A 27,393-nucleotide genomic window follows, 5' to 3' on the forward strand; every position below is an offset into this window, starting at 1 on the left:
AAATAGGTGGAGAGCATGACTCAATATCGCAAACAGAAAGTTCATTGCTTCAACCCAAAATCATCAATCAGAAAGAAAGACACAGCCAAATGCTGTCCGATGCGAAAATGGTGCAACGAATAACATATTATATAGCTCTAATCGTTAGACAAGGAACCTTACTTCAATTTACTATTATGTCTTTACCAGGATGTTCATTGCTTTTTATTATCATCACTTAACTACTAGTAACACCTGAACATAAGAACGGAGAACAACATATTCAACCTGTAATGGAAGATGAAGGTCTCACACAAAAACACTCAAAGAACAAGGTAATTCGGTTTCATCTTCATCCTTGAAGCTTTGCATCTCCTACTCTTTACAAATGATTGGACCATCAAAAATCCAAACATCTTACTTTTTGCCCCTCCTAGAGCCACTCCTGGATTTTTCTTTCCTACGTTTTCCAGTGGAACCCTTTTCAGAATTGTCTGGGGCATGGTGGGCAGAGTGAATAGGCACATGATGCCCACGAACCAAAGCAGGGAACCCAACAGCAGGGATTCTGCAAGTAACCATTGTCAACCAAGTCAAAAAACAAAATATGGAGCTACCAGAATATAATATAAAAAATAAAGCATAATGAAAACAATATATTCTTTCATTTCCCACCTCCTAATAACACTTGGAAAAGCTCAAACTAAAGATTTACAAAACCATAAAATGGCAAGCACAGGCAAAGCAACCTCTTTTACAATCAAAAGCGGTGAGTTCTATTAACGGATACATGGAACTTGATAACAAATATATCTGCAAGTTGCATGATATAACTGGACAGGACATCAATACAGTTTATACACACCCATGTAAAGTCTGAATTCCTGAGACATGGATGATCCAGGAGAAAAATACATAGCTCCTGGATCGCATAGCCTGATTCTTATGACTGGGAAACTAAACAAGTCAGACTTTCTGATTACAAATAAGAGAAGAATAATGCCTAACGCCTCTACACCACACATCATCCACATGGCATCCACATCACGTTAAATGATAAGATGTAAGATTTTATTTGTAAGATTCAAATTTTAAAATTTATCTTCCAAATCAAATTATGTCTTGTGGATGCTATGTGGTGTAGAGGCCTTAGAATAGCTTTACTTATAAGAGAAACAATCAGCAAAGCAACGCTATAATTCCTTGGGAAAAAAAATCTTGGTGGGAATAAAATTTGTCAAATTCCTATCGATAGTAATTTGTTTGTTTTCCTTTACCCCTTCCCTTATATTAGCTATAAGACATTTGAACCCAACAGAGAAAATGGAATGACTCAACCAGGGATTCTCCCCAGCAAGCTGAGGATGTGGAGTACCAGTCAATTTGATGAGTTTTGGTGAGCTAGGCAAACAAATATAGCTACGTTAATTATTTTTTTTCAAAGAGAAAATTACAAGTTGGACCAAGTTATTAGACCGTTCTCAGTAACAAATTGGAATTAAAAATCTCTCAACTGATACACAAAAATGCACTTTCCGTATCATATAAAGCTCAATTGAACTGACAAGTGCTTGGAAAAACAAAAAAAGAGGCAATATGGTATGTTATTCATACCCAACAAGAGCACAGCAGACTCCTGCTTGGTTATGGAAGCACCAAATGCGCTGCCCGACTGCAAACCAAGGCGTAAAGCTTGATTCTCTGCATAACAACACTGAAGCAAACGCCCCAGTCTCAAACATTCCCCTTCCAGATACCTACTCTTTATCTCGAGATCCCTCACATACATCTTTTTCCGCTCCCTTGATCTCACCGCCGCGTCCCTATTGCTCAGCTGCCTGAAGACAAATTCAGATGCATCCACTGATCACATACACACTAACCATAAAAAACACACACACACACACAACGTGTGTATCTATATATATATTTAGATACATACATACATACATATATATATATATATATAATTTCATCATTTAGTACGCAATCAAATTACTACTGGTACCTTCTCCGTTTCTTGGAGAGGGGGTTATCAGCATCAACTTGACCGTCACCGTGGTTATCTTCGTTGGTCTTCTCCTTGTCCCAATTACCACTTCCGTCATCGGAAACACATGGAGAGTCTTTGTCGGCCTCACTAGATCCCTCCCGAGGCGATTTGTCCACAATTATATCGGCCAAAAAGTTATCGCAGAACTCCTTATTCGGCTCCACGGCGTCACATTCACCGTCATCGTCTTTCATCAACATGGTCTCGATCTCGTCGATCCACGAAGAAAACGAATCCCGGGACGGGTCCGAAAAGGCCTCGGCCGAAGAGGATTCGTCGAAAACCGGGGGCTCGATGGAGAAAAGATTCGCGCCCTCCGGTAATTCATCGAAAAGACCATCAAAATTGATTCTTCCGACTATGTCGTCGTCGTCTTCAAGAAATTTCTGTTCTTCCATAAACCGCTAATTAGATTATGATTTTTTAAAAAGTGGAAAACCTAAAGGCAACAGGAAGAATTAACACCAAAATTAACTAAAGAAAATAAACTAAAGGGAAGAGCCTGAGCCCTGAGGAGAGGAAAAACGTGGAAGAAGAAGAAGAATGAAGTTGCTTCGCGTTTTCTAAGAACAGCCGTTTATTTACCTGGGAAACGCGTCGGCTGTTTTCCTTTCCTTCGTGCCCAAGGGAATAGACTGGAGTGTTAAAACAAAAAAAGAATAGACTAGAGAGCAGCCTCGGAACCCGCGCCCCGAATAGTGACGTGCCGTCTGCTCAGCTGGACGAATTTGAAATTTTGAAGTTGCTGTTGACCGATTTCTTTAAACCCACGAGACATGTCAAATAAATATATAGATGATGATTCCACGAAATTGATACGACGAATTACTTTAAATCACTTTCATTGGATTACTTAAATTAAAATATATTTTTTTATGAATGTAAGATAAATTTAATATTTAGTATTATATTCACATAAATTTTTACATTAAAATAACTATTTTTTCATTATATGACAATAAAATAATATAAGATAAATTTAACTTTGAGTATTCACATCAAATCTCTAAATTGTATTATCTATTTATTCATTATATAAATAATGAGTAATTAATAATTTTAAAAATTTTTTAATTTTTTTAATTATGAATTTATTTTATTTTATCATATTTTACTATTCATAATATTATATATTAATTAGTAATTGTATTCTAATTATATTTTTTCAATTGTCATTTAAAATGGAGAGAGAAATAATTGATATTAAAAATAGAGATAAAGAAATAATATAAAATAGATTTGATGAATGAATAGTATGTTCCAAATTTAGAAATTAGTTTAGACTTTACTGTAGCTATATTCCAAATATTTGGAATATAACTAATTCAATGTGAGGGATTTTATGACCTAATAGCTAAATTCTCATTGGATTTAGCTTTTAGCTAATCCAATGAGAATGCTCTTATATATATTTTTAATCTAACCTACAAGACATGTTTAAGATTCCTTAAAAGTCATGAAAGTTATATAAATATTTTTAAAAATTTTTTAAGTCTCGTTTGAATTTAAAATTCACTTTCACTTATTTTATTATTACAATTTTCTTAAATTTACATATAAAATATAATTAACAATTCAATTTTTTCAAATTTCAAAACAACTTTCTCAAATTCTCACATAAAATATAATAAATAATTCAATTTTTATTCTACTATTTACAAATCATCTTAATTCATCTCAAATCATTTCTGAATCCAAATAAAATATTTTTTAATTTCAAATAAGTTAAAAACTAGGTTTGATTTTTATTTTTTCCTCAAATGTGTTTTTTGAAATAAAAGTAATGTTAAGTACAAGTTCCAAATATACAAACATTGTACAAGCTTTTTATAAAAATGTGAGTCCCATAAAAAAAAAAAAAAAAAAAAATGATTTTTTTACACTTTTTCATGGTGGAGTCATCGTTTTTATAAAATGCTTGTAAGAGATTTGTGCATTTAGAACTTGTATATATCATTTATCTTAAGATAATGAGGAAGGTAATTCAAATTTAAAAAGACTCAATAAATGAAAATACTCTTATAACTTTCAGATAATTATAATTTTTAAACTTTCAAAAATTTGGTCATAATCCTTAAAACATCAAATAATTTGACATTTTTACCTCAGAAAATATTTTTTAAATTTGTTTCTAAATAAATGTAAGATATTTGAAAGTGTTTTAAACATAGAGTTACTAAATAGTAAATAACTTTTTAATAGTAAAACTTATTGCTTAAGCTATAATCTATAAACTCTAAAGTTATAAGTTATATTTCACATTACAATCTCAAACATGCACTAAATCATGTTAATTTATGAATTTATCTTTATACAATTTCTTTATGATTAAAATATTTCTCTTTTTAAAGTATCATCTTACGTCGGTATACCTTCTCGAGTTAACTAAATTTTCATATAAAATAATTAATTAAATTAAAGTTTTCTATTTTAATTAATTATTTTATTAATACACCATACATTAACTTATTTATTATTTTTTATATTTAAATATTTTTTCTTTCTTTATTTTAAATATTTTCTTCAACTATTAATAAATCTTTAATATTCACCTATCATTCAATATTTTTGACTATTAATGTCATTACGCTATCTTTTCGCAAAATGACATCAATAGTCTAATAATAAACTAAAACAAAAATGAAAAACAAAACACATTCATCCTTTTTTCTCTTTGGTCTTTTCATCCTTTTTTCATGTTTTGCAAATTTCTTTTATCATAAGTAATTTTATTTTCATTAAAATAAAGTATTGAAATGATATTAGAACTTTTTCATGTTTTATAAATGAAAGCATAATATGAAAAGTATAAGGAAGATAAGGAAGAAGAAATAAATAATAAATAATAAATATTTTTCATTTTATCACATATGTATTTTATATTTGGAGGACAACCAAGCATTTTCCTTTTATATATCCGATGGAGACCTTATTTTGACATGTTAGTCATTTTACATAAAAATGCAAAATAGGTAAGCAACGTGATTGGTCTAGGCTACCAAATTTTATATATTTATTTTTTAAACTTCGAATATTTTTAGAAGGAAATTTAGTTTAATAAGTAATTTTTATTCAATAAATACAAAATTTTAAAATTAAAAAAAAAAGTTTTAATCAATTCAGATTATCATATGTTATGCCAACTGTCATTTCTCGTTTTTCAAAATAGTAATTATAATTTACCAATTTATGTAGATCCGTGGTCTCACCCAATTATAAAATCAAAAACTCTATATGGAATTATTTTTCCGCTATTAATGTGATTGATTGTGTTATTTTTTTAATATAAAATAATTAATTTGACCAATCATATTAATAAAATACATAAAAAATAAGCAAAATAACTACATATATCAAAACTCAAACTGACCTGTTCGGTGCAAAGCAAGGTCGAGGAGTTTCACAAATCTAGAGAATTCTGCACTAGACTTACCGAAGGAAGGCCTTAGATGGAAGGTTGGGGATGGGCAAAATATCAACATTTGGGGACAAAAATGATTGCAGTCACCAACCTCCTTCAATGTTCAATCTCCTATTAAAATATTAGAGGCAAAACAAATTCAGAGATTGTATGTATCCATTTTAAGATCTGAGGATTCACAGGAATTGGTGAGGGCAGCCGAGTTCATAAGCTGCAATTCTCGTTCCGGGATTTGTTCTGCAACTGGTGAGGAACAAACTGATTTTCTTGCGACTTTAGGGTATTATTATGATGAGAAGTACACACTCGGCATTTTTTGGTATTGGATTCGTTGGCGTTAATAGCCCATTTCTCTAGCATGATCATCCCAGCTAGGCATTTCGAGTGAATTGGTGCCTGGTTTCAGAAGTATATCCTTTTTAAAATAAATAAACTATAGAGAATTAAAAAAAAAACTCAAGTTAAAACTTAAAGAAAAAATAAAAAATAAACTACGTAGATAAGTTGAAGTCCCCTCATTAGATGGGTTCATTCATGCATCTAACCACAACACAAAAACATGCAAAATATGATATACTAGCCTCCTGGGAAAATTTTGCAGTTGCAGCAGCCATGTAAGTAGTTAGCCGCACACCATCTAACCTAAATAACAAGGAAAGAAGAAAGATTCGTCACAATTCACACATCCCGAATTTATTACTCATTTATGCAGTATTATCCACACACACACACCCACCCACACAACTTTTTATAATGGATTCTATGCAAATATGATAAAGATTGAGCCTGTTGAAAATAAAATTATTGAGCACAAAATTCCAACAGATTAAAAGGGCCCTCCAGTCTCTTGGGTTCCCGATAAATTTTTTTTTTTGTAGATAAATAATAAATATCAAGTTGTTTTACTAAAATTAAGTTGTTTTCATAAGAATTTATTAATACGTGTTTTGTGAGGGTTTGTGAAAATAGGCAAGAAGATATGAGAAGTATAATTATTATTTTTCTAATATTTTTTAAAAATATTTTAGTTTTCATTTTTTCACGTAAACTAGGGAAATCAAAGTTGTTTGAGAAATAATTTTTTTTATTAAAAAATTAAAGATGTTTGGATTGAAATAGAAAACTTCCGGGAAAAAAAAAAACAAACAAGCAAACAAACTTTTTTGCATCCAAACATACAGACATGGCAATGTGTTGCTCGAGGTGCAGTCAATACTTCAAACTATGCAAGTCCGTACTAATTTTTTTTTTTTTTATAAGTATGCAAGTCCGCACTAATAAACTTAACTTCACCAATGAATGAAAATTCAACCAAACAAAAAGTCATTCTATTCTCAAGCTATGTAGAACACATCATCTATATCACTTAAATCACTTAAATGATAAGATTTGATTTGTAAGATTCAAATCAAATTATATCATGTAAGCACTATATTAGCACAACACACCGGCCTGAAAATGGAACTTTTCAAACTAAAATAGCTTACAAGAGTTTCTGAAGTCATGGCCTTTTAATCCTCAACATCTTCTCAACCCCAATGAATGAACACTTCAAGAAGTAAATACATTGGCCCTCTCAAAACCAACTGTCTTGGGCCTTGGCTGTATGATCATGGGCAAAACCTAGAGGTACAATTCGTGTTTTCGGCTCGTGTTTGTATCGTGCCAAGTCATGAATATTCGACTTATAGGTTAACCCTAACCCAACCCATTAAGCTAAACGTGTCAAACTTTCAAACCCTAATCCAACTCATTTAGATAATGGGTCTTGTCATGTCACCCGTTTTGACCCGTTTAATAATTAATAAAAAATAGATCAACACAACACGATTCATTTAAGCTTGTTTTATGTAAATGAGTTGAAATAACACGCATAACCCATTTGACTTGATTACCCATTAACATCAAAGTCAAACTCGCTAATTTTGTGTCGTGTTCATGTTGGATTCACTGGTCATGTCACATATTGCCACCCCTAGTAAAACCCTATATCAAGCACTGGGACAAATGATGGAGGAGGTGAATTTTGGATTCTCAATAATGAGGATAAAAAATGTTTTTATGTTTCTAACAGAAGGGATCAACTATTTTCCTATAACACCACAAAAACATAGAGAGGTACACCTCAGCTAGTTTTAGAGACCCATACTGTCATGAAGTCAATAACCGTGAGTCAACAAAAAGGAAAACATAACCTGTTTTTTCCTTTACCTAGAGGCAGAAGAACAATTATGATCCCGATAAACACTTTTTGTCAGGAGAAAAAAACTAAGATATGATACACTAACCAGACAACTTGCCCTGTTTTCTGACCGACTTTGAGGTCGACAACCCCAGTTTTCCGGGCTGCCGGATCTGGCCCTAAAAGCATAATTGGAAAAATTATTAGAGAGGTAGGAGAAAAAAAATAGAAGTCTCTGACCAGAAAATAAAACCAGGAACCCGTTTTCTGACCAACTTTGCGTTCTGCAACCCCAGTTTTCAGGGCAGCCAGATCTGGCCCTAAAAGCATTAATGGAAAATCATTAGAGAGAAAAAAGGACAAGTTTGAGAGTAGAAAACTAAACCAGCACCCGTTTCTGACCAACTTTGAGCTCAGCAAGCCCAATTTTCAGGGCTACAAATCTGATCCTAAATCATAAATGGAAAAGTCATTAGAGAGATCTGAAAAAAGAGAAAAGGATCAAGTTTCTGACTAGAAAATAAAAGCAGGAACAGAAATTATAAAAAAAAAACATAAGAATCAAGTGGTTGATCACCAATATCCAGACCCTTAGGAAACACCTACGAATTCCAGTGCCACCAATGGGGCATATTACCAATCACAGCTAGTTAGCCTAGTTACCTATAACAGATGTGGACTTGTAATCGCAGGCCCAGTCAGAATCAGATGCACGACTATCCTAACCCACCACACAAGTGTGCTGAGGTCCTCTAATAAGGCTCAAAATCAGTATGTTGGATCAAAGAGTAATGAGAAGTATATCTTAAACATAACCATCAATTAACCTTCCTGACTAGCAAGGGAAAGAGAAAAGCCACAGGGAACTCGCCACCTTCTAAAGACATGCTAAGCTATAAAATCTTTGATCATCCATTGAGCACCAAACAATCATGAAACCTAGAAACTTTCTCCAAAAACCAGAATCTAATTGAAACTACTTTATCCACAAATCACATAGCCTTAAAATCAGGGTCTGTATTGTCAACTAAAACTGAGCCAATGAACTTGTTAACAAATGCAGACTACACATAAACTAACAATTTGTATGGGACTCGCTCTCGCCCTTTACAAGTCCATCCTCCAGTTTGGGTTCAGAACTGAACATAGGAAAACTTAGAAGCATGGAGATTTAGAAAGAGGACTAACAATAACACAGTACCAGAACCATTAATAAAGGATTTAAATAAACACTACAAGAAGGCTCATAAAAGCAGTATAGAAGCAGGAATAAAATCTTTGCCTAGATCACTTGATCATACCAATAAACTATCTTAACAGACGCTAGAATCAGTACCGATGGTACAAAGGTAAGGGTAATTTTAAATGTCTGTCAAGTAGATCCAAAAAATCTACAAAGCCTAGAGAAGGAAGAAATTTTGAGCACCCTACCATATCGAATGCAAAGGAAAACACTCCAGATATCACGGCCTATCCTCCCTTTCCCGATTCCACTGTTCAATCCTAGCTCGCCGTTCCTCGCTCCCTTCCCTCCCGGGCACGGGGGTTCTGCTCCTGCTCCGCCTCGGGCTACCATGCCTTCTCCGTCCTCCACCACCACCACCACCACCATCCCTGTCATACCTGTCCCTGCTCGATCGCTTCCCATTCGCTCGATAATCACGGTCCCGGTCTCTATAATCCCTATACTCTCGTTTATGACGCGGGCTCAAACTCCGACTCCGGCTCCGGCTAATCCTAAACCCACGGTACCTCCCGAAGAGCTTCCTCCTCAGCTCCCTTCCAATCAGCTTAACATGCATGAAATTGCAGTACCCGCCTCGGTTGCAATTGTTCTCCTCGAATTGCCGACACGTGGCCTCGCGGAAATCTGTGACTGGTGAGAAATCCGCGATAATGGGGCGGCCCGAGTAGAAGCGTCCCTGCAAGGCGTGCAATGCTGCGGCAGCCTGGTCTTCCTCCTTGAACTGAACGTAGACGTTGCCGATCATGTGGTCGGCGAGGTTATCGCAGACGTTGAGGCTCTCGATCTCCCCGAATTTGCCGAGCTCCTCGAAGATATCCTCGTAGAAGTCCTCGAAGTGCTCCTGGATCTTACGAGGTTCAATGGGCTGGCCCTGGGCGTCCACGCCGGGTGTGATCATGTCCGGGCGCTGGTACATGTTGGAGAGGAGAAGGGTCGGCGAGATCGTGGGGCGATTGTGGAGGCGAGAGCAACGATCGCCGTGACGACATGCGCCGATCTTGAAGTAGAAGGGGCAGTTCACCCTGTCCTTCTCGGTGCCGAAGATCGAAGCCAAGTGCTCCGCCATAGAGGAAAAGGCCCGATTATTAGGGTGATTCCGGAGACCTAATAATAGTCCGACTAGAAAATGAAAATGAGATAGAGAGGGCCAGAGATAATGGAGATGTTGAGACGAACTATTTTTATGGCCGACTGGGGGGGACCTAATTTTGAGAATTGGGGAATTTGGTTTGGAAGGTTCTAGCAAAGTGAGCCCCAAATCGCCGGTTTATAAGAGTCTTCGTCGACCAAACTAGATAACATCCTCAGTCCACCAAAAGCTCAAACGTCAGCTAAATTAATAAAATGAACGCCAGGTGCACGTGGCATCGTGGGCGTTAAGTGCGTTTACTTTTCAGTTCTCTGACTAGAATATGGGCCGAGGCCGAGGCCGAGGCCTAGCGCTCATATGTACGCATTTGGATGGGATTAGATTTCTGATTTACGCCTCTTTGTTTTTGAAATATAACGAGGTTGATTGATATTAAAGTTAAAAATTAAATAAAATATTATTAAAATATTATTTTTATTTTAAATTTTAAAAATAAAATATTTATTTTATTTTATATAAAAATTATAATAATTAAATAAAATAAATTATAAAAATAAACTAGAATTAAGAGTACTCATTAGAATTGTCAGATTCAAATAAAGTCATTCAAATGGCAAAAGCCTAAGAGCACTAATAGTGTTCTTGTTAAAGTTTGGCTAAATCTTCATTAAAAAATTTATTTTTATAAATTTACTAGTCATTTTTTAATAATATTAAATAATAAATTTTCTAAATCTATCGATATTTTATTACAATATTAATTTTAATATTTTTATTTATTTTAATTCTAATTATAATTGAAATATTTATTCATATTTTACCCGAGTTGTTCATATTTTAATCACTTAGGTTATATTTGGGTACCAAACATTCCTCAACACTTTCTAAATATTCTCGTACTTTTGAAAATACTTCACATGCCAAACAACTTAAAATACTCTCAATGGGACCCACAAATCCACTTTAATCTCTACTCATAACTATTTATAAACATTTTATAATACTTATCATTATTACATATAAATAAAAAATAAAATTACTATAATATTTATCACTATTAAATATAAATAAAATAAAATCATTATAATATATAAATAAAAAATAAAATCACTATAATATATAAATAAGAAATATTTATCACTATTATATATAAATAAAAAATAAAATCGCTATAATATATAAATAAAAAATAAAATCACTATAATATATAAATAAAAAATAAAATCGCTATAATATATAAATAAAAAATAAAATCACTATAATATATAAATAAAAAATAAAATCACTATAATATATAAAAAATAAAAAATAAAATTACTATAATATTTATCACTATTAAATATAAATAAAAAATAAAATCATTATAATATATAAATAAAAAATAAAATCACTATAATATATAAATATAAAATAAAATCACTATAATATATAAATATAAAATATTTATCACTATTATATATAAATAAAAAATAAAATCACTATAATATATAATAAATAAAAAATAAAATTATTATAATATTTATCACTATTAAATATAAATAAAAAATAAAATCATTATAATATATAAATAAAAAATAAAATCACTATAATATATAAATAAAAAATAAAATCATTATAATATTTATCTCTATTATATATAAATAAAAAATAAAATCACTAAAATATATAAATAAAAATAAAATCACTATTATATATAAATAAAAAATAAAATCACTCACTTATATATAAATAAAAAATAAAATCACTATTATATATATATAAATAAAATCATTATAATATTTATCACTATTATATATAAATTAAAAATAAAATCATTATAATATTTATCATTATTATATATAAATTAAAAATAAAATCATTATAATATTTATCATTATTATATATAAAAGTAAAAAAAAATCACTACAATATTTATTAATATTAAAAAATCACTATAATAAAATCATTATAATATTTATTATTAAAAATCAAATCACTATAATATTTATGAGACCCACATATTTTTCAACTACCTACTCAAAAGTCAACAACTCAACATACTTCACACATCTAAATAACTTAAAATACTCTCAATGAGACCCACAAACTCATTTCAATCTCTATTCATAACTATTCACAAATATTTTTAACATTTCTCAATACTTTTCAACACCCAAACGTGTCCTAGCGAGTGAGAATATTGTTGGTTGTCAAGGTGATGCATGCATTTAATTTTCTTTGTAATTATTCATGCTGTTTTATGGGTTGTAGTGCTCATACTTTAATTTATTCGACAGAGTGGTTTGCTTTTATTGGTAGACAAGCAGAGCCAAATGTGCCAGGTTCACCGTATGCAATTAAGTTCGGTTCAAATGCTACTGATTCATACATGCGGGAAGCTAACTTTTATACATGAAAAATTATTTGGCCAAATTTGTTGTATATTTGTTGAGTTTGGTGTAGTTAGTTTTTCAGCAACCTAACTAAATTTTAGTCAAAATTTGACTATGGCTATCTCACTGCTAGTGCTCTAATAAGACGTGAAAATATGCTATATTGGATTAGGCAAAATCATATTACAGTAACTCTGAGCTACAGAATTCAAGCCTTATGAAATCCACTGGTCTGATTGAACGTCACCACTGCACCATCGGCAACGGCTTCGACTGGTCTTCGTGACGCCTCCGCACCACCCTCTCCTCTCTCTCTCTCTCTCTGATCCCGCATGTTCTCTTCCTTTTCCAGCGACCAGGTATGCGATGTCGATACAAGGGTCCTAATATTTCTTCTCCCTCAAATATTTAAAGCATTTCTCTCCCACATCTTATATATCTCTCTCTGTCTCAAATTTGTGTGCTCTAACCCACTCCATCTTTTTTGTGATTAATCTATCATTTATGATATGGAGAGACGTTTGGGGTCGAGAATTTTGGGACTTACCATTTGTGAAGATCTCTTTGAGGTCTATTAAGGGTTTCTAGGGTCTGTTATACCATTTGTGTTCCTTATTTGGTGTTACAAAATTCAGGGCTTACGAATTGGTTTAGTTCAACCGAATTTGGGGTTCCTTTCTTCTGGCCGACCAAGGACCATGTTCAAGCATGTATCTCGCCATAAATGTCTGGATGAGTTTGCTTGCGTGTTGAGTGTTCTTTTTTCTTTTTTTTTTTCCTTTTTGATTTTGTGTATTAAGGGAGAGTTGGATGAACTGAAAAGGGAGGACTTCTTCAACTCATAACTTATTATATGATCTACAGCTGCGCACAATGATGAGGATATCATTTTCTAACATGGGGTTTGGTTCATATGTTGTTCAGGGATGTGTTGCTTTGTCTGTGCTTCTTGTTTTGCCGTGCTGAATAAAATCTTGACGTGTGTTAATTTTTCATGCGTATTATTTTTGCTCTACAGATATATATGTTAGGAAAAGTGCTTGACCAAACCACAAAAAGATACGTTACTCCAGATATATATGTTACAGATCAGTGCAACATTCAAAGCTGTGATATTGGTTAGCCAAAATAACCACATGAGCTCTTGTACATCTTTCATATTATAAAATATTGTTTCAGCTAGATGAAATGATAATAGCGTAAACAAAGTTTGCTTCATTCTTTTTGCTGTTGTCTGCCAATATTTATGATGATTGTGTTTGTGCACGTATGAATGGAAAATATAGATATTTTATTTGTAATCTTATAAAGTAGAATGTAATGGCCAAAGGCCTGATTGGCATAATTCTCATCTTTTAAAATGGTGGTCTGAAGTTCGAAACCTCACTCTTCCAAATATATATGCAGGCATCATCTATTGAAACCAACACCAGAGAAAGTGAAGGTGCTGAGGCTTGATTTCCATGTGGCTTCCTCATGCTGAGGAACCAAGCTTGCTTTCTTGGTTGCTTTCCAATCTTTTTTCCACTCATCTTTTTCATATTTCCTAAAACAAAAACAAATCTGTTGCATAGCGGGTTTGGTTTCTTATGCAACCTCGTCAATATTAACTAACATCGACAAATATATTTCCTAATTTTTTTTAATAATTATATTAAAGGAAAATAATTTGTACACCCTTGAAGTGTGTTTTACGCATTCTTTTTTTAAAAATATGATAAATCAATGACTCACATAAAAGTAAAAACTTATATTTTAATAATGAGCTCTATTATTTTAAAAAAAATTATACAATCTAAAACTATATTTAACATTATTCTTATATTAAATTCATACCATAAAGTATTTTTAAAGTGATTTATATCACAAATTACTGCATAAGCCATAAAGTCTTAAAGAGGTGATAGACATGAAAAAGTGAAAAAACCTTATCAATGATATTTGCAGTCGTGAATGTGCAAGTATAGTACAGTCATTTTGAAAAAAGTGAATAAATACGATATGTATATGAAAAAAATTAATTTTTTAATAATAAATTCTATTATTTTTCAAAACAATGTACGATATGTAACATTACTTCATCCTTGAAGTCTATATAGGGAGACTTTTCAGTGTGGGTCTTTTAAATATGTGGTTAAAATATCTGTTCTTTCCAAATCAATTCCACTTTCATCCCCAATATTTGAAATTGAAATTTATGAGCCACCAAATTGAAAGAAAAATCACGACATCTAACGTAAGAAAATAAGGAAAAAAAAAAACAAAAGGAAACTATTGTTAAATTGAAAGTTGGATAAGGGAGTTGAGATGAGATGAGATAAAAATTGAAAATTGAATAAAATATTATTATAATATTATTTTTATTTTAAAATTTAATAAAGTTAAATTATTTATTAAATTTTGTATAAAATTTTAAAAAATAAATAAATTATAATAATAAGATAACATAACATAAAATAAAATAAGATGACCTAAAAGCTTATCATATCCTATCAACCCCTAAATGGTCCTGGGGCTTTTCAAGAACATCACGTGGTCGATGTGGAATCATTATGCATTTCAACTTTCAATCATTCTATTTGAGACATGGGTATAAAACATGCTTTTGATTTGGCAGACTTCTAGTCCATTTTGCTTGTGATGAGTTCCCTTCCCATTATCTAAGCTGTAAATGTAAAAATGGTTGGTTAGGATTAGATGATTAGGATTATAAAGATTTATTTAAGTTGGTAGTTTGTTGAGATTGGATGAATATAAATATTTTATCTTTATCTAAATTACATTTGATTTAAATAATTGTTAGATAAGAGGTTAGATAAGTCAAGAGAATGTATATCTGAAGTTTAAGGAGTTTGGAATTATCTAGTTAAATAGAAACTATATCTGATGAGAAGACTTAGCGCCATGTGTCAACAAACGCATCAGTAGACTCGTTCACTGCATAGTTCTCTCGTCAGCAGATTCTTACTGCATCTAAAATTCCTAATAGACTGAGTCCGTCAGCAAAGTCTTACTACAAATCCAATACTGGCTAGATTATTTAACAGAGGATCTCGACCGAGGGATGTATCTTTTGATAAGTTAATTTTTAGAGAGCTTGGAGATATAAGAGAGATCTAAGAGCTTGAGTGTGAGAAAATTTTCTAGTGTTTTTCCCTTTCTCACTTTGAGTGCGTGCTTACTCCGTGTCGGAGTTGAGGTGATCAAGTTTAGCCACTGGAGTTCTAGAAAGGAAGTCAATAGTTTGAAAATCGACAGAGGTTCTGGCTGCTATTGCGATAAAAGACAAACAGGTCGTTTGTCTGATCAAGTAAGAGAGTCAAATTACAAAGGTTTTGTAATTGAGATTTTCTTGTAATTGATGTTCAAATAATGAGATTGATTTTTCTGAATTTGACTGCTCCGTAGGTTTTTAATTTTGAGAAGTTCTTCAAAATGTTTCCCTTCGTAACCAAAGTCGATCTTAAGCACCTTTATTACTTTATGTATTTGATTATTTATCAGATTATCATATAACAAGCGGCTAATCAATTTGGTTGATTGTGTGGTAAAGCGTGAGATCTAAATACATGGATACTTGAGTAATTTGATAGGCTATAAAAGCTCACATTATTCTCCAAAAACTCAATATCATATAAAGCTAATTACTAGGGGTGTAAATTTAAACCGGGAAACCGGGAAACCGGACCGGACCGAACCGGACCGGTTGGTCCGGTTTTGAACCGGTCCGGTCCGGAACCGGTTCCTATTTTATAAAAACCGGCCGGTTCCGGTCCGGTTCCGGTTCCGTAGTTTTTGGGACCGGACCGGACCGAACCGGACCGGTTGGAAAAAAAAATATAAAAATTAATTTATATATTATACAAAATATTTATATATATAATATATAATTATATGTTAAATTTTTATATATAATATATATAATTATATATCATATATGAAAAAATTTTATATTATAATTTATAAATAATAACATAAAATGTTAATCTTAAATATGAACATTTGTAATTTATTTGATCATATGTTATTAATATAATTATATATAAGATAATGTTGTTATAATTTATAAAATAAAAGTTTAATCTTAAAGATAAAAATTTAATTGATCATATGCTTTAAGCATAATATATATATTAAATTTTTAATAATATTTTATAATAAGAATTAACACTTTATTATATGTTTTTTACATTTAAAAAAAACTGGAAAACCGGACCGGACCGGACCGGAAACCGGTAAAACCGGAAGTACCGGTTTAGGAGGGTAATCGGGACGTAATCGGTTTTGAAAAATACAAAACCGGAACATATCGGTTCGGTCCTAGATTTTGTCCAAAACCGGACCGGACCGGACCGGTTACACCCCTACTAATTACAAATGGTCCAGGTCAAGAGCCACGCTTAACATTACCATGGCCCAGTACTTACACAGTTTCACTCTTTTAAGTTTTGGCATAGGCACGTGTCTGTTGTCTATTATTATTTTACATAAAATATGTTATTTCTTATCATAAATTTTATCATTTTTAGTCATAGGTATATTATTGATTTTTTTTATGGTATTTATTTATATAGGTGGTTTCTCGTTATTTTTTTTATATTTTTCACGATTTTTTACTATTATTCATTATTATTTAATTTTTTTTTTTTTTTACTATTATTAACATATCATTTAAGATCATCTCACTATCCAAACGCAGACTTAATACGTACTACCCGAGCTCATCTTTAAGCTCTCATACTCATACGCCTGTATCTTTGTGAGTTCCCATGCTATACCGACTCTGCCTCTGTTCTTGGAAATAAAAGGAAAACCGAGTTCGGTGGTTGTTTGTCATTTTGTTAAATGGGTTGTCGTTGCCCCCATGTTTTGTTGGATTTCTTGAATTTATATAGTTAAATCGGATGTTGTTTGATTTTTCTTGATTTCTCGATTTCCTACGAATTTAGTCGTTGCTTTGGGAGCTGGAGCTATTTTTTCTGTTCTTTTTTTTTTTTTTTGCTTTTCTTCTTTCCTTCAACACAGATCGGAGCTCTGGCGTCCGAATCTGACATCGGCAACTCTAATCAGAGTTCACTTTAGTTGGAGTCTGGCTTTCCTCTCTGTCGGAGCCCAGCCCTAGTGAAAACCGACTAGCTTTTTATTTTTATAAGATCAATTGAACCAACAGATTAAGGGGGCGAAAATCGTCTAGTGCAATTATGGTCGGTTCGGAAATTTTCGATCAATTTTGGGCCCTTGGGAGGGGAAATGCTAGGGAGCTGATTTGGGCTCTCGTTTCTAATTTCCCGTCTGACGTGGGAACTGGTCTTTCCACTTTATTTTTTTTTTCTTTTTCTTCCTCTCCTCACGTACTTTGACTACCAACAACGCCAAAACTCATAAAAGTAACCGAAACTATTGGAGAACCTCTCGCTCACAGATGAAATAAAATTAACCGAAACAAATCCACAAACTCAACAATGCCGAAACTGAGATGAGATAAAATTCCAAAACTCAACAAAACTCAAAACTGAGATTTAAAAAAAAAACCTAACAATGGGTCTCAAATTGGTACAACAATTCTATCATCACTACTCGCATTATTGTAATAATTCATTCATATTCGGAATCATTATCTATGCTGCTTCTTACATCATTGATTATTGTCTCTTCATTGTCTTCAACGCCTACTTACAAACCCGTCCAAAACCCTCATTGTCACCTAAACCATTGATTTACCCTAAATCCTCCATTTGTAAATCCGAACTCCAGAGACAAGCAGCTTGCTTTACTCTCTGTCTTTAGAGATGTACCTATATGCTACTGGATTCATCTTCATGGAACTTCCAGCTCTTAGTGGCCCAAAGGTTCGTTTCACTCTTGTCACATTGTATTTATCTGCAGAGAAAAAAAGTCGATGAAAAGGATTCGCAGTGCTTCAAGTGCAACCGTTTCACGAGACTATTCGTTTTCTTCATTATTTGTGCAGGTTTGGAGCTCTTCTGGATCGTCTGGGCTGGTTGTCAAAGTACGTGCTGGACTCGGTTTGAGTTGGTACAACCAAAGCTAGAAAACAAAAAACAAAACTAAAGCATCTGAAATAAAATTAAAAAAAAAATTCGGAGAGTAATCGGCATCTTACCTTGGAAAAGAACTAGGCAGTGACCGGAGATGGAGACAGAGATGCGAGGGAGGGGAGATGGAGACGGAGACGCGGTCTGTGATCTGAGTGAGGGAAATGGGAAGGGAGACGCGAGTGAGAGAGATCTAGGGGTGAGGGAGAGTGGGAGGGAGGAATACATGGGACAGGAGAGAAGAGAATCACGTGAGAAGAAGAAGTTAAAAAAAAAATGTAAAGTGGAAAAGGCCAACTGGCCTTCCCACGTCAGACGGGAAATTAGAAACGGGAGCCCAAATCGGGCTCCCTAGTATTTTCCTATTGGGAGAGAGATATTTAACTTACGGGCAGATTCATGAGAGAGAAAGAGATGGGACACGAGGCAGAGAGAGACAACATTAGGGCGACAGGGCCAGTGAGTTGAGTCTCACCAATTGACAACATAGAGAGGTTTGAGAGAAACAATGAAGTCGGCAAGAGAGAGAAAGTGAGAAACGACACTATGTGAAGAAATGAAGCGGGGGGATGGGGGCTCGGGCTAGGGCTTTAGCTCTAACCTAAAACAACACCAATTGATGTATTAAATCAAACCGCATCATTTTTTATTTTTTATTTTCTAAAACGTATGTACAAAACGATATCGTTTTATATAAAAATAAAATAATATATATTATATCGGTTGGTTCGCCCAATTTGAACATAATCAATCAATCGACATCAGTTTCTAGTATTTTGGATTGTTGGCCGATTGGTTCTCCACCAGTTTCAGACTCCGTTGGCCGTTTCCTATCATTTCTGCCAGTTATTGTTCACCCCTAAAATAAACACAGAAATTGTGCCTACAAAATCTCAAACAATTAACTATTTAAATTTTAAACTATTTTGGATTTTCAACTTCAATTCAAAAATATTTTCAATGCCTAACAAAATTTTAAAAACATTACTCTTGTGAAAAATTGAAAATTTTCTAATTTTCTAATTCTATTTAAAAACTATTACATCACACACTATCCATGTGGCATAATTGGATTTAGAATATAAGTTTTAAAATTTGAATCTTACAAATTAAATTATGTCAAGTGGATCATGTGTTATTCTATAGAAATTAGAATTAGATTAGAGATACACTTTTGGGATATACAAGCATCTTATACTTCATTTAATAAAAAAGTGGGTCTATTATTTAAAAAAAATCATGTAAGTCACAAATTTATCCAAGTATGATTAGAAAATTATTGTTAGAGATAAAATCAAATCGTGGATAAAATCATATCAAATTAAATAGTTATTTTAAGGATTTGATTATTAATTTTAGATGCTTGGATGTCCTGCAATTATGCCTCCAAAACTGCCTCCCAGTATATTTTATTTAATTTTTTTTTTATGTTAAAAAACACACACAAGTTCAATGATAACTTTTTTAAATATTAAAGAAAAAAAATACACTAAGAAACACTTTTGAAAACATGGAGGGAATGTAAGCACTTATAATTAAGATATTTATCTAATCAATATATCCAAGGTGTCGTGATTGACAGAAAGCCGATACGAATTTAATAAGTTTTTGAGAAAAACTTAAGGACGGTCGGGTGGGAATTTTGTTTTTACACCTACCAATACAAATTTGCCACATAGGAGGTGCAAGAATGAAATATATGCACACGCACGCGTAAGATTTTCTCTTCCCCTCTTCTCTCCCACGAATTCTTCTTCACCTCCTTCAGATCTTTCCCCTTCCTTCCCTCTCTCTCTCTCCCATGAATTCTTGGGGCCACTCATGCCAAACAAGTAACGGTCACTTGAGGCCCACCATTTCTATCACTACATGTATTTTAGTTGCTCCAATGGTTTGATTTTAGGGTGTTGCTTTTAGAAGACTTGTCTCTTTTTTTCCTTCTCTTTGATGATCTGTTCTCAAACACAGTTCTCGCTGTTTTTTGTTCTGGTTAGAGACTTTTCTTTTTGCAAGTAAATTTCAATTAAAGCCAATTGATCATGAGCTACGAACAGAAAATTAAGAATTAACCAACCTAAGATAAAGAAGATCAGCTGGCATGGTTAACTAGCAGTCAGTCACTTTTTTTCTCTTAAAAGTAGTTGCTATTAAATTTGTTCATGAAGAAGCATATAATCTGAAAAACTAAAAACGTGGTTTGTTCATGGTTTTATTCTCCTACTTTCTAGGCAACCAACCAAAATGTGGTTAATGCACTTGTAATTCTTTGACCAGTTGTTGCTTCAAGAGAGACCGTGTTGTAGAGAGAGAGAGAGAGAGAGAGAGAGGGGGTAAGCAGGGACGTGGGTGGGGGGAGGGGGAGGGAGAGGGAGAAGGAGAAGGAGAGAATCAGAAAAATAACTTAGTTTCATTACCTGTATGCGGGTGTAAATAGAAAATTGTTGAGACCCCTACGTGGCAGCTTTTGATTTGCTGGTGTAAAAACAAATTTCGCACCCGCCCGGCTAGGAGCGCGACTCTAAGTTTTTATCCTGATAACTATTAATCATATCATTCATAAACAGAGATTGGAAAACGCTAGATAGTTGCAGTTATGGAAATGAACAAAGATTTATTTTAAGGAAAAACTTAAGTCATTTGTGGACGAGTAATACTACATACAGTCGTGGAATGCGCAAATACTGTGCAGTCGCTTTGAAAAAAAGTAGAGTACACTATTAAAAAATTAATTTCTTTTCATGTAGATCCCATATTTATTAACTTTTTTCAAAGTGACAGCACAACGGTTGCACACTCACGACTGCAAGTATCATTGCTCTTTGTGGACCTAGCAGCATCCTTATTTCAATTATCGCAATGATCTCAATTTAAAAAATAAAAAGGTAAATACATGGGGTAATTAGAATTTCAAAGTTATTGATACCATCTCAAATTCCTTTTGTTTTTAATGTAAATTAGATTAAGCCCCATTTGGATAGTAAAAGTATTTCATCTCATCTCATATCATTTCATCAATATAATTTTTTCAAATTCTCAATAAAAATATAATAAACAATTCAACTTTTTCAAATTTCAAAACAATAATAATATTAAAAAATAATATTATGATAATATTTTATTTAACTTTCAACTTTCATATAAAATTATCTCATCCCACTATCCAAATCGTGCCTAAATCGGACAAAAAATAAGGATCACAATCGGTAACAAAGAAGATAACATGTGGTAGCTCCATCACTTGTCAGGGGATTGTAAAACGGACTGGACAACCACATACAGTGACTTTGCTCCGAAGGCGGAGTGGTCGAGGCTTCGTTAAAATTCATGCTTAACGCATGTGCATTTTAATGCATGTGTTTGTTTGTTAGGGGTGAAAACCGACGTCTTCGACTTGGTTTTTGGGCAAAATCGATACCGACCGACATCTGAAAAACTGGGAGAGCAACTGACCGTAACTGGCCGATGGGAAGGAGGAAACCGATGGAGGCGGTTCTCAGTCTGCGTCGGTTCCTCTAGCGATGAGATTCTATAGAGAGAGAGAGAGAGAGAGAGAGAGAGAGAGAGAGAGAGAGTTGTAGAGGAGATTGGGAACTGGAAGAAGGCTAGGGAAGAATAAGACCCCATACCGAAACGATACCGTTCCATTTAAGTTTAAGTAGAATGGTGTTGTTTTAGACAGATTTTTTCTTTTCTTTTCTTGCATTCTTAATAAAACGATGCCATTTCTATTATCTATTGTATACTTATTGGTATAAAACGACGTCGTTCCATTTAAACTTAAGTGGAACGATGTCGTTTTAATTAGGGTATATTAAAAAAAAATAAGTTTTATTGTATCGGTTGGTTCAGCGGTTTGGTCTAGCTTCAAGCCGGGACCGAACCACCGAATGTCGGTTTCTTCAAATTTCCACCGCATGCCGGCCGGTTCCTGATGCGGCCGGTTGGTTCGTGTCAATGGCGGCTAGTTACGCCGATTTCTGTGCAGCCTTACTGTTTGCCATCATTTATAAAACGTGTGTATTTTATCATCTTCGATTATTTTTATTGAAGGACAGAAGGAGTAATGTTCGAAACAATTTTAGAGTTTTGAATATTCTCTTTGAAAAAAATATGATCCATTATTAAAAAGTAAATTTTTCAAATGGATCCTAAATTTAACCAATTTTTTTTCAAAATGAGTATACGAGATTTGCACATTTTAAGATTGTAAATATCATTTATACCAATCCTACAATGTGTTGAGGAATAATTTCAAATTTCCTGTGAACAAGGTGTTGAGCATATTTATAAGGAATAAACAATCATCTCTTATAGAAGAATCGGTTTTATGAGATGAGTTAGGCCTATGAAATTCTTCATAGTATCAGAACCTGTCATAGGATAAATGGGGCCCACACTACTTATCCTATGATAAGGATTATGAAAAATACTGACCTACATGTGGGCATGTTTATAAGAAATGAACAATCATCTCTTAGAATCGGGTTTATGATATATGTTAGGTCCATAAATTTATTCACAGTATGCAAGCTCCATGCACTTTTTTTTTAAAAAAAGTGGGTAGATGTGGGCCCATTTAAAAAAATCTTATTTTTAATAATGAGTCCCACTTTTTTTCAAATAGAATACGTAGAATTTACACATTCTAAAATTATATCTAACATTATCCAATATCATTTCTCTTGTTGAAGTAACATATTTGAAGTGATTGATATACAAAACAACTTACAATACGCCAAATAAGCAGTTTACTAAGGATGATAACATCAAGAATGAAGAGCATCATTTGCTAAACCTTGAGTATTTATTGTTGGAAATATTTTCAAAATAATATATATATAATATTTATTATTAATAATATTTTTGGGTTATTTTGGAAGTTGTGAATTAATTTGGCAAGAGAGAAGATATGGAAAGGTATAACGTTTATTATAGTTTGGGTCTACACTCAAGCCATAAGCCTTTGATTGGCCTAGTGGTATTGTAGCTTCTTATGTAACGGCCAAGGGATGGGTTCGAGTCACACCTCTTCATTATTTTGCTGATTTATGAAGAGGCCCAAGAGGCATGCAACGCATGGGCTCAAGGGCGCGACGGGCATGCACAATGCGTAGCAACGCATCAAGAGGGGCTCCTTGCGCAAGGCGCTGCGATGCTTAGAAAATACAAATTTAATTTCCCAAGCGCGCACGCGGTGATTCGAATTGGTGCCATCCAGTTGAAACGGAAGCCAGGCGACCATTGGACTAAGTCCAACTGTTGGGTCGAATGGCAACAGGCATAATATATGTACTTGTTCTGAACAGTTTTCAGAAATACGAAGAGTTATAACTTTTCGTTCACAACCTTTGGTTATCTATAAATAGACCCATTGGCCTGCCATTTGAGGAGGACAGAATATAATTTCGAATTCTCTCTCTCCCAAGTTCTTCACTTCTTCATATTATTAGAACTTGTTAGAATCTGTTTGTTCTCGAGAGAACAGATTTCTAATTTCTTAGTTGAATAGCAAAATCTGAGGGTATTCGGGGTCTAATTTCGTGTGTGCATAACGCAGTTAGACAAACAGACTTGTTCTGGGCTTCATTGTATCTTGGAGGCAAATTTGCTTGTAACCCGTGTGCATACCGTTATTGGTGGGAGCGAATATTGTCTTAAGGAAAGTGACATTGTAACGCGCCTTGAAGCAAACTTTCTCTCACTATTGTCTGTTTTGCAGCCCCTTATCTCCAACAATCTTAAGACAATATTTCATTACTAATGGCACATAGTTTGAGAGAGTTTGCTGCGGATTTTGTTAAACTCGAACGTTTTGATGGAGCCAATTTTCGACGCTGGCAAAAGAAGATGCACTTTCTCCTGGCCAGTCTTAAAGTGGTGTATGTTCTAACCACTCCTAGGCCGACTGCAAATGAGGACGAGACAATTGCTCAAAGTCGGGCAAGAATCAAGTGGGAACAAGACGACTACATCTGCAAGGGTCACATCTGCAATGCAATGTCTGACACATTGTTTGACGCTAACCAAAACAAAGCAACCGCCAAGGATCTTTGGGACGCACTTGAGGCTAAGTATCTCTTAGAAGATGCTACAAGTAAGAAATTTCTGGCTGCCAAATTTTTCAGTTATAAAATGGTAGAATCTAGGCCTATTGTTGAACAATTCAATGAAATTATGCATATTCTTGATCAATTCACTCAACACAATATGAAGATGGATGATTCTATATCGGTTTCATCCATTATCGATAAACTTCCTCCATCATGGAAAGACTACAAAAGAAGTCTAAAGTATAGAAATGAGGAAATGTCTCTGGAAGATCTAAGCCAACATCTTCATATAGAAGAGGAAATAAGGCTCAGAGATGGTAAAGAAGAGCGTGACTCTTTGACCTCCAATATGCATATGGTAGAGGAAGGGAAGACTCACAAAATTGGACAACCCAATAAATCTGGATATGAAAACCGGAAGAGAAAGAATGACTTTGGAAGAAAACAAAGTTACTTCCAAGGCAAGAATCAGAAGAAACTGAGTGTAAATTGCTTTCATTGTGGAAAGCCAGGCCATTACAAAAGAGATTGTCGTTTCCTTAAAAAGAAACAACAAAACTCTGACTCCAAAGAGAATTTTATGGCCATGATTTCTGAGGTCAATATTCTTGAAGGAGACAACTCTTGGTGGATTGACTCAGGAGCAACAAGACATGTTTGCAAAGACAAGAGTTTGTTTAAAAAGTATGAGTCGGAAGAAGATGGATGTGTTATCTACATGGGAAATTCATCCACTGCTACAGTTAAAGGCAAAGGCACAATAGATTTGGAGTTCACCTCTGGAAAAGTGCTTACTCTCAGGGATGTATATCATGTACCAGAAGTTAGGAAAAATCTTGTATCTGGTAGTCTTCTGAATAAGTATGGGTTTAAATTAGTCTTTGAGTCAGATAAATTTGTTCTGACCAAATGGGGTAATTTTGTGGGGAATGGATATCTGAGTGAAGGCATGTTCAAACTTAATATTAATAATAAAGTGAATGTTTCTGCCTATATGATTGATTCATATTCTTTATGGCATTATCGTTTAGAACATGTTTATGCTAGAAAGCTTGATGACATGGTTAATTTAAGTTTAATTCCTAAATATGCTAAAGATATGATAGATAAATGTAGAATATGCATGCAAACAAAAATTACAAAAAAATCTTTTTCTAAAGTAGAAAGAACTTCATCTTTATTACAATTAATACACAGTGATGTATGTGACATGCATAGCACGCCTACTATAGGAGGTAAAAAATATTTTGTGACTTTTATAGATGATTTCTCTAGATATTGCTATGTTTATTTGATGCATTCAAAAGACCAAGTTTTGGATAATTTTAAGGCATATAAAAATGAAGCAGAAAATCAATTTGATGCCAAGATAAAATGTCTTAGATCCGATAGAGGAGGTGAATATCACTTTCCTGCTTATTGTGAATCTGTAAGCATTATTCATGAAACTACTATGGCTTACACTCCACAACAAAATGGAGTAGCAGAAAGGAAAAACAGAACTTTAGTAGAGATGGTTAATGCCATGCTTACTAATTCTGGTTTAAACAAAAGTTTTTTGGGAGAAGCTATGCTGACAGCATGCTATATTTTGAATAGAATACCCCACAAGAAAACTAAAGTTTCTCCATATGAACTATGGAAGAAACGAAAACCAAACTTAAATCATTTTAAAGTTTGGGGTTGTCGAGCCATAGTTAGATTACCTGAACCTAAGATAAAGAAGTTAGGACAAAAAGCCATTGAGTGCATTTTCTTAGGTTATGCACATCACAGTGTTGGCTATAAATTCCTAGTTGTGGAACCTAACGGTTCTGTTGATGTCAATACAGTAATTGAATCTAGGGATGCTGAATTTTTTGAAAATAGATTCAGTGAAATTCCACTTTTTAATGATAAAATAGTGGAATTAGACAGATCACTTGAAAATAATAGTGAATCTGGTGAACCATTTGAACCAAAAAGGAGTAAACGAGTCAGAACCGAAAAGTCATTTGGACCAGATTTTATTGTGTACTTGGTAGAGGGTACAAGAGATTCATCTTGTAACCAAATCATGATTACACATAATGTTGAGAATGATCCTATGACGTATGAAGAGGCTATGAAGTCTCAGGATGTAGCTTTTTGGAAAGAAGCTATTAATGATGAAATGGATTCAATCATGGGTAATAATACTTGGAAATTAGTAGATTTACCCCCTGGTTCGACACCTATTGGTTGCAAATGGATTTTTAAAAGGAAATTGAAAGTAGATGAAACAATTGAAAAGTTTAAGGCAAGACTAGTAGCAAAGGGTTTTACCCAGAAGGCAGGGTTAGATGATTTTGATACCTACGCACCAGTTGCTAGGATTGCTACTATCAGAACTTTGATTGCCTTAGCAGCCATCTACAAGTTTGAAATCCATCAAATGGATGTTAAGACTGCCTTCTTGAATGGTGAATTAGAAGAAGAAATTTACATGGAACAACCTGAGGGGTTTGTCATGCTTGGCCAAGAACATAAAGTTTGTAAATTGGTTAAGTCACTTTATGGACTTAAACAAGCACCAAAACAATGGCACGAAAAGTTTGATAAAACTGTAGTAAAAAATGGTTTTAGGATACATGAATCTGATAAATGTGTCTACAGCAAGTTCAATGGAAATAAATGTGTTATAATATGCTTATATGTAGATGACATGTTGATTTTTGGCACTGATAATATGAGCATTGAAAGTACTAAGAAATTTTTGTCATCGAATTTCGATATGAAGGATTTGGGTATTGCAAATGTGATTTTGGGTATTAGAATTATAAGAAATGATAATGGTATAACTCTAACCCAATCACATTATATTGAGAAAATATTAAAAAAGTTTAATTACTTTGATTGCAAACCCATAGCTACACCTTTTGATTCAAATTTTAAATTGTATCCTAATACTGGGAGAGCAGTGGAT

The 27,393-nt window shown here is 33.5% G+C and overlaps 2 protein-coding genes across 7 annotated transcripts; both read right to left on the reverse strand.

The window, feature by feature from the left end:
* Positions 1-20: 20 nt before the first annotated feature.
* LOC109000523 (bZIP transcription factor 60-like) lies at positions 21-2,652 on the reverse strand. The gene is made up of 3 exons (XM_018977435.2): positions 1,988-2,652; positions 1,594-1,817; positions 21-547 (listed from the first exon to the last, which is right to left on the reverse strand). Exons 1-3 carry the CDS (start codon positions 2,428-2,430, stop codon positions 303-305), a joined length of 912 nt encoding a protein of 303 aa, XP_018832980.1. The 5' UTR covers positions 2,431-2,652; the 3' UTR covers positions 21-302.
* A 2,712-nt stretch (positions 2,653-5,364) lies between these two features.
* On the reverse strand, positions 5,365-10,175 carry LOC109000524 (splicing factor U2af small subunit B-like). 6 transcript variants are annotated; one of them, XR_004802239.1, is made up of 3 exons: positions 9,067-10,175; positions 6,941-8,084; positions 5,869-6,095 (listed from the first exon to the last, which is right to left on the reverse strand). XR_004802239.1 is itself a non-coding variant. In XM_018977439.2 (2 exons), exon 1 carries the CDS (start codon positions 9,945-9,947, stop codon positions 9,099-9,101), a length of 849 nt encoding a protein of 282 aa, XP_018832984.1. In that variant the 5' UTR covers positions 9,948-10,175; the 3' UTR covers positions 5,365-5,849; positions 9,067-9,098. The 6 variants fall into 6 exon arrangements, 2 of the variants coding, with proteins under 2 accessions (XP_018832984.1, XP_018832983.1); XR_004802240.1 differs by having other exon boundaries at positions 5,874-6,095; positions 7,742-8,078; XR_001997730.2 differs by having other exon boundaries at positions 5,876-6,090; positions 7,742-8,084.
* Positions 10,176-27,393: the final 17,218 nt, after the last annotated feature.

The sequence above is a fragment of the Juglans regia genome, chromosome 8 (assembly GCF_001411555.2).
Source record: "Juglans regia cultivar Chandler chromosome 8, Walnut 2.0, whole genome shotgun sequence".
Lineage (NCBI taxonomy): Eukaryota > Viridiplantae > Streptophyta > Magnoliopsida > Fagales > Juglandaceae > Juglans > Juglans regia.

Coding starts and splice junctions, on each gene's coding strand:
- LOC109000523 (XM_018977435.2), bottom strand. CDS start 2,430: ATGGAAGAACAGAAATTTCTTGAAGACGACGACGACATAGTCGGAAGA. Junction 1,818..1,987: donor CTCTCCAAGAAACGGAGAAG/GTACCAGTAGTA, acceptor ATTTGTCTTCAG/GCAGCTGAGCAATAGGGACG. Junction 548..1,593: donor GTCTGCTGTGCTCTTGTTGG/GTATGAATAACA, acceptor GGTTACTTGCAG/AATCCCTGCTGTTGGGTTCC.
- LOC109000524 (XM_018977439.2), bottom strand. CDS start 9,947: ATGGCGGAGCACTTGGCTTCGATCTTCGGCACCGAGAAGGACAGGGTG.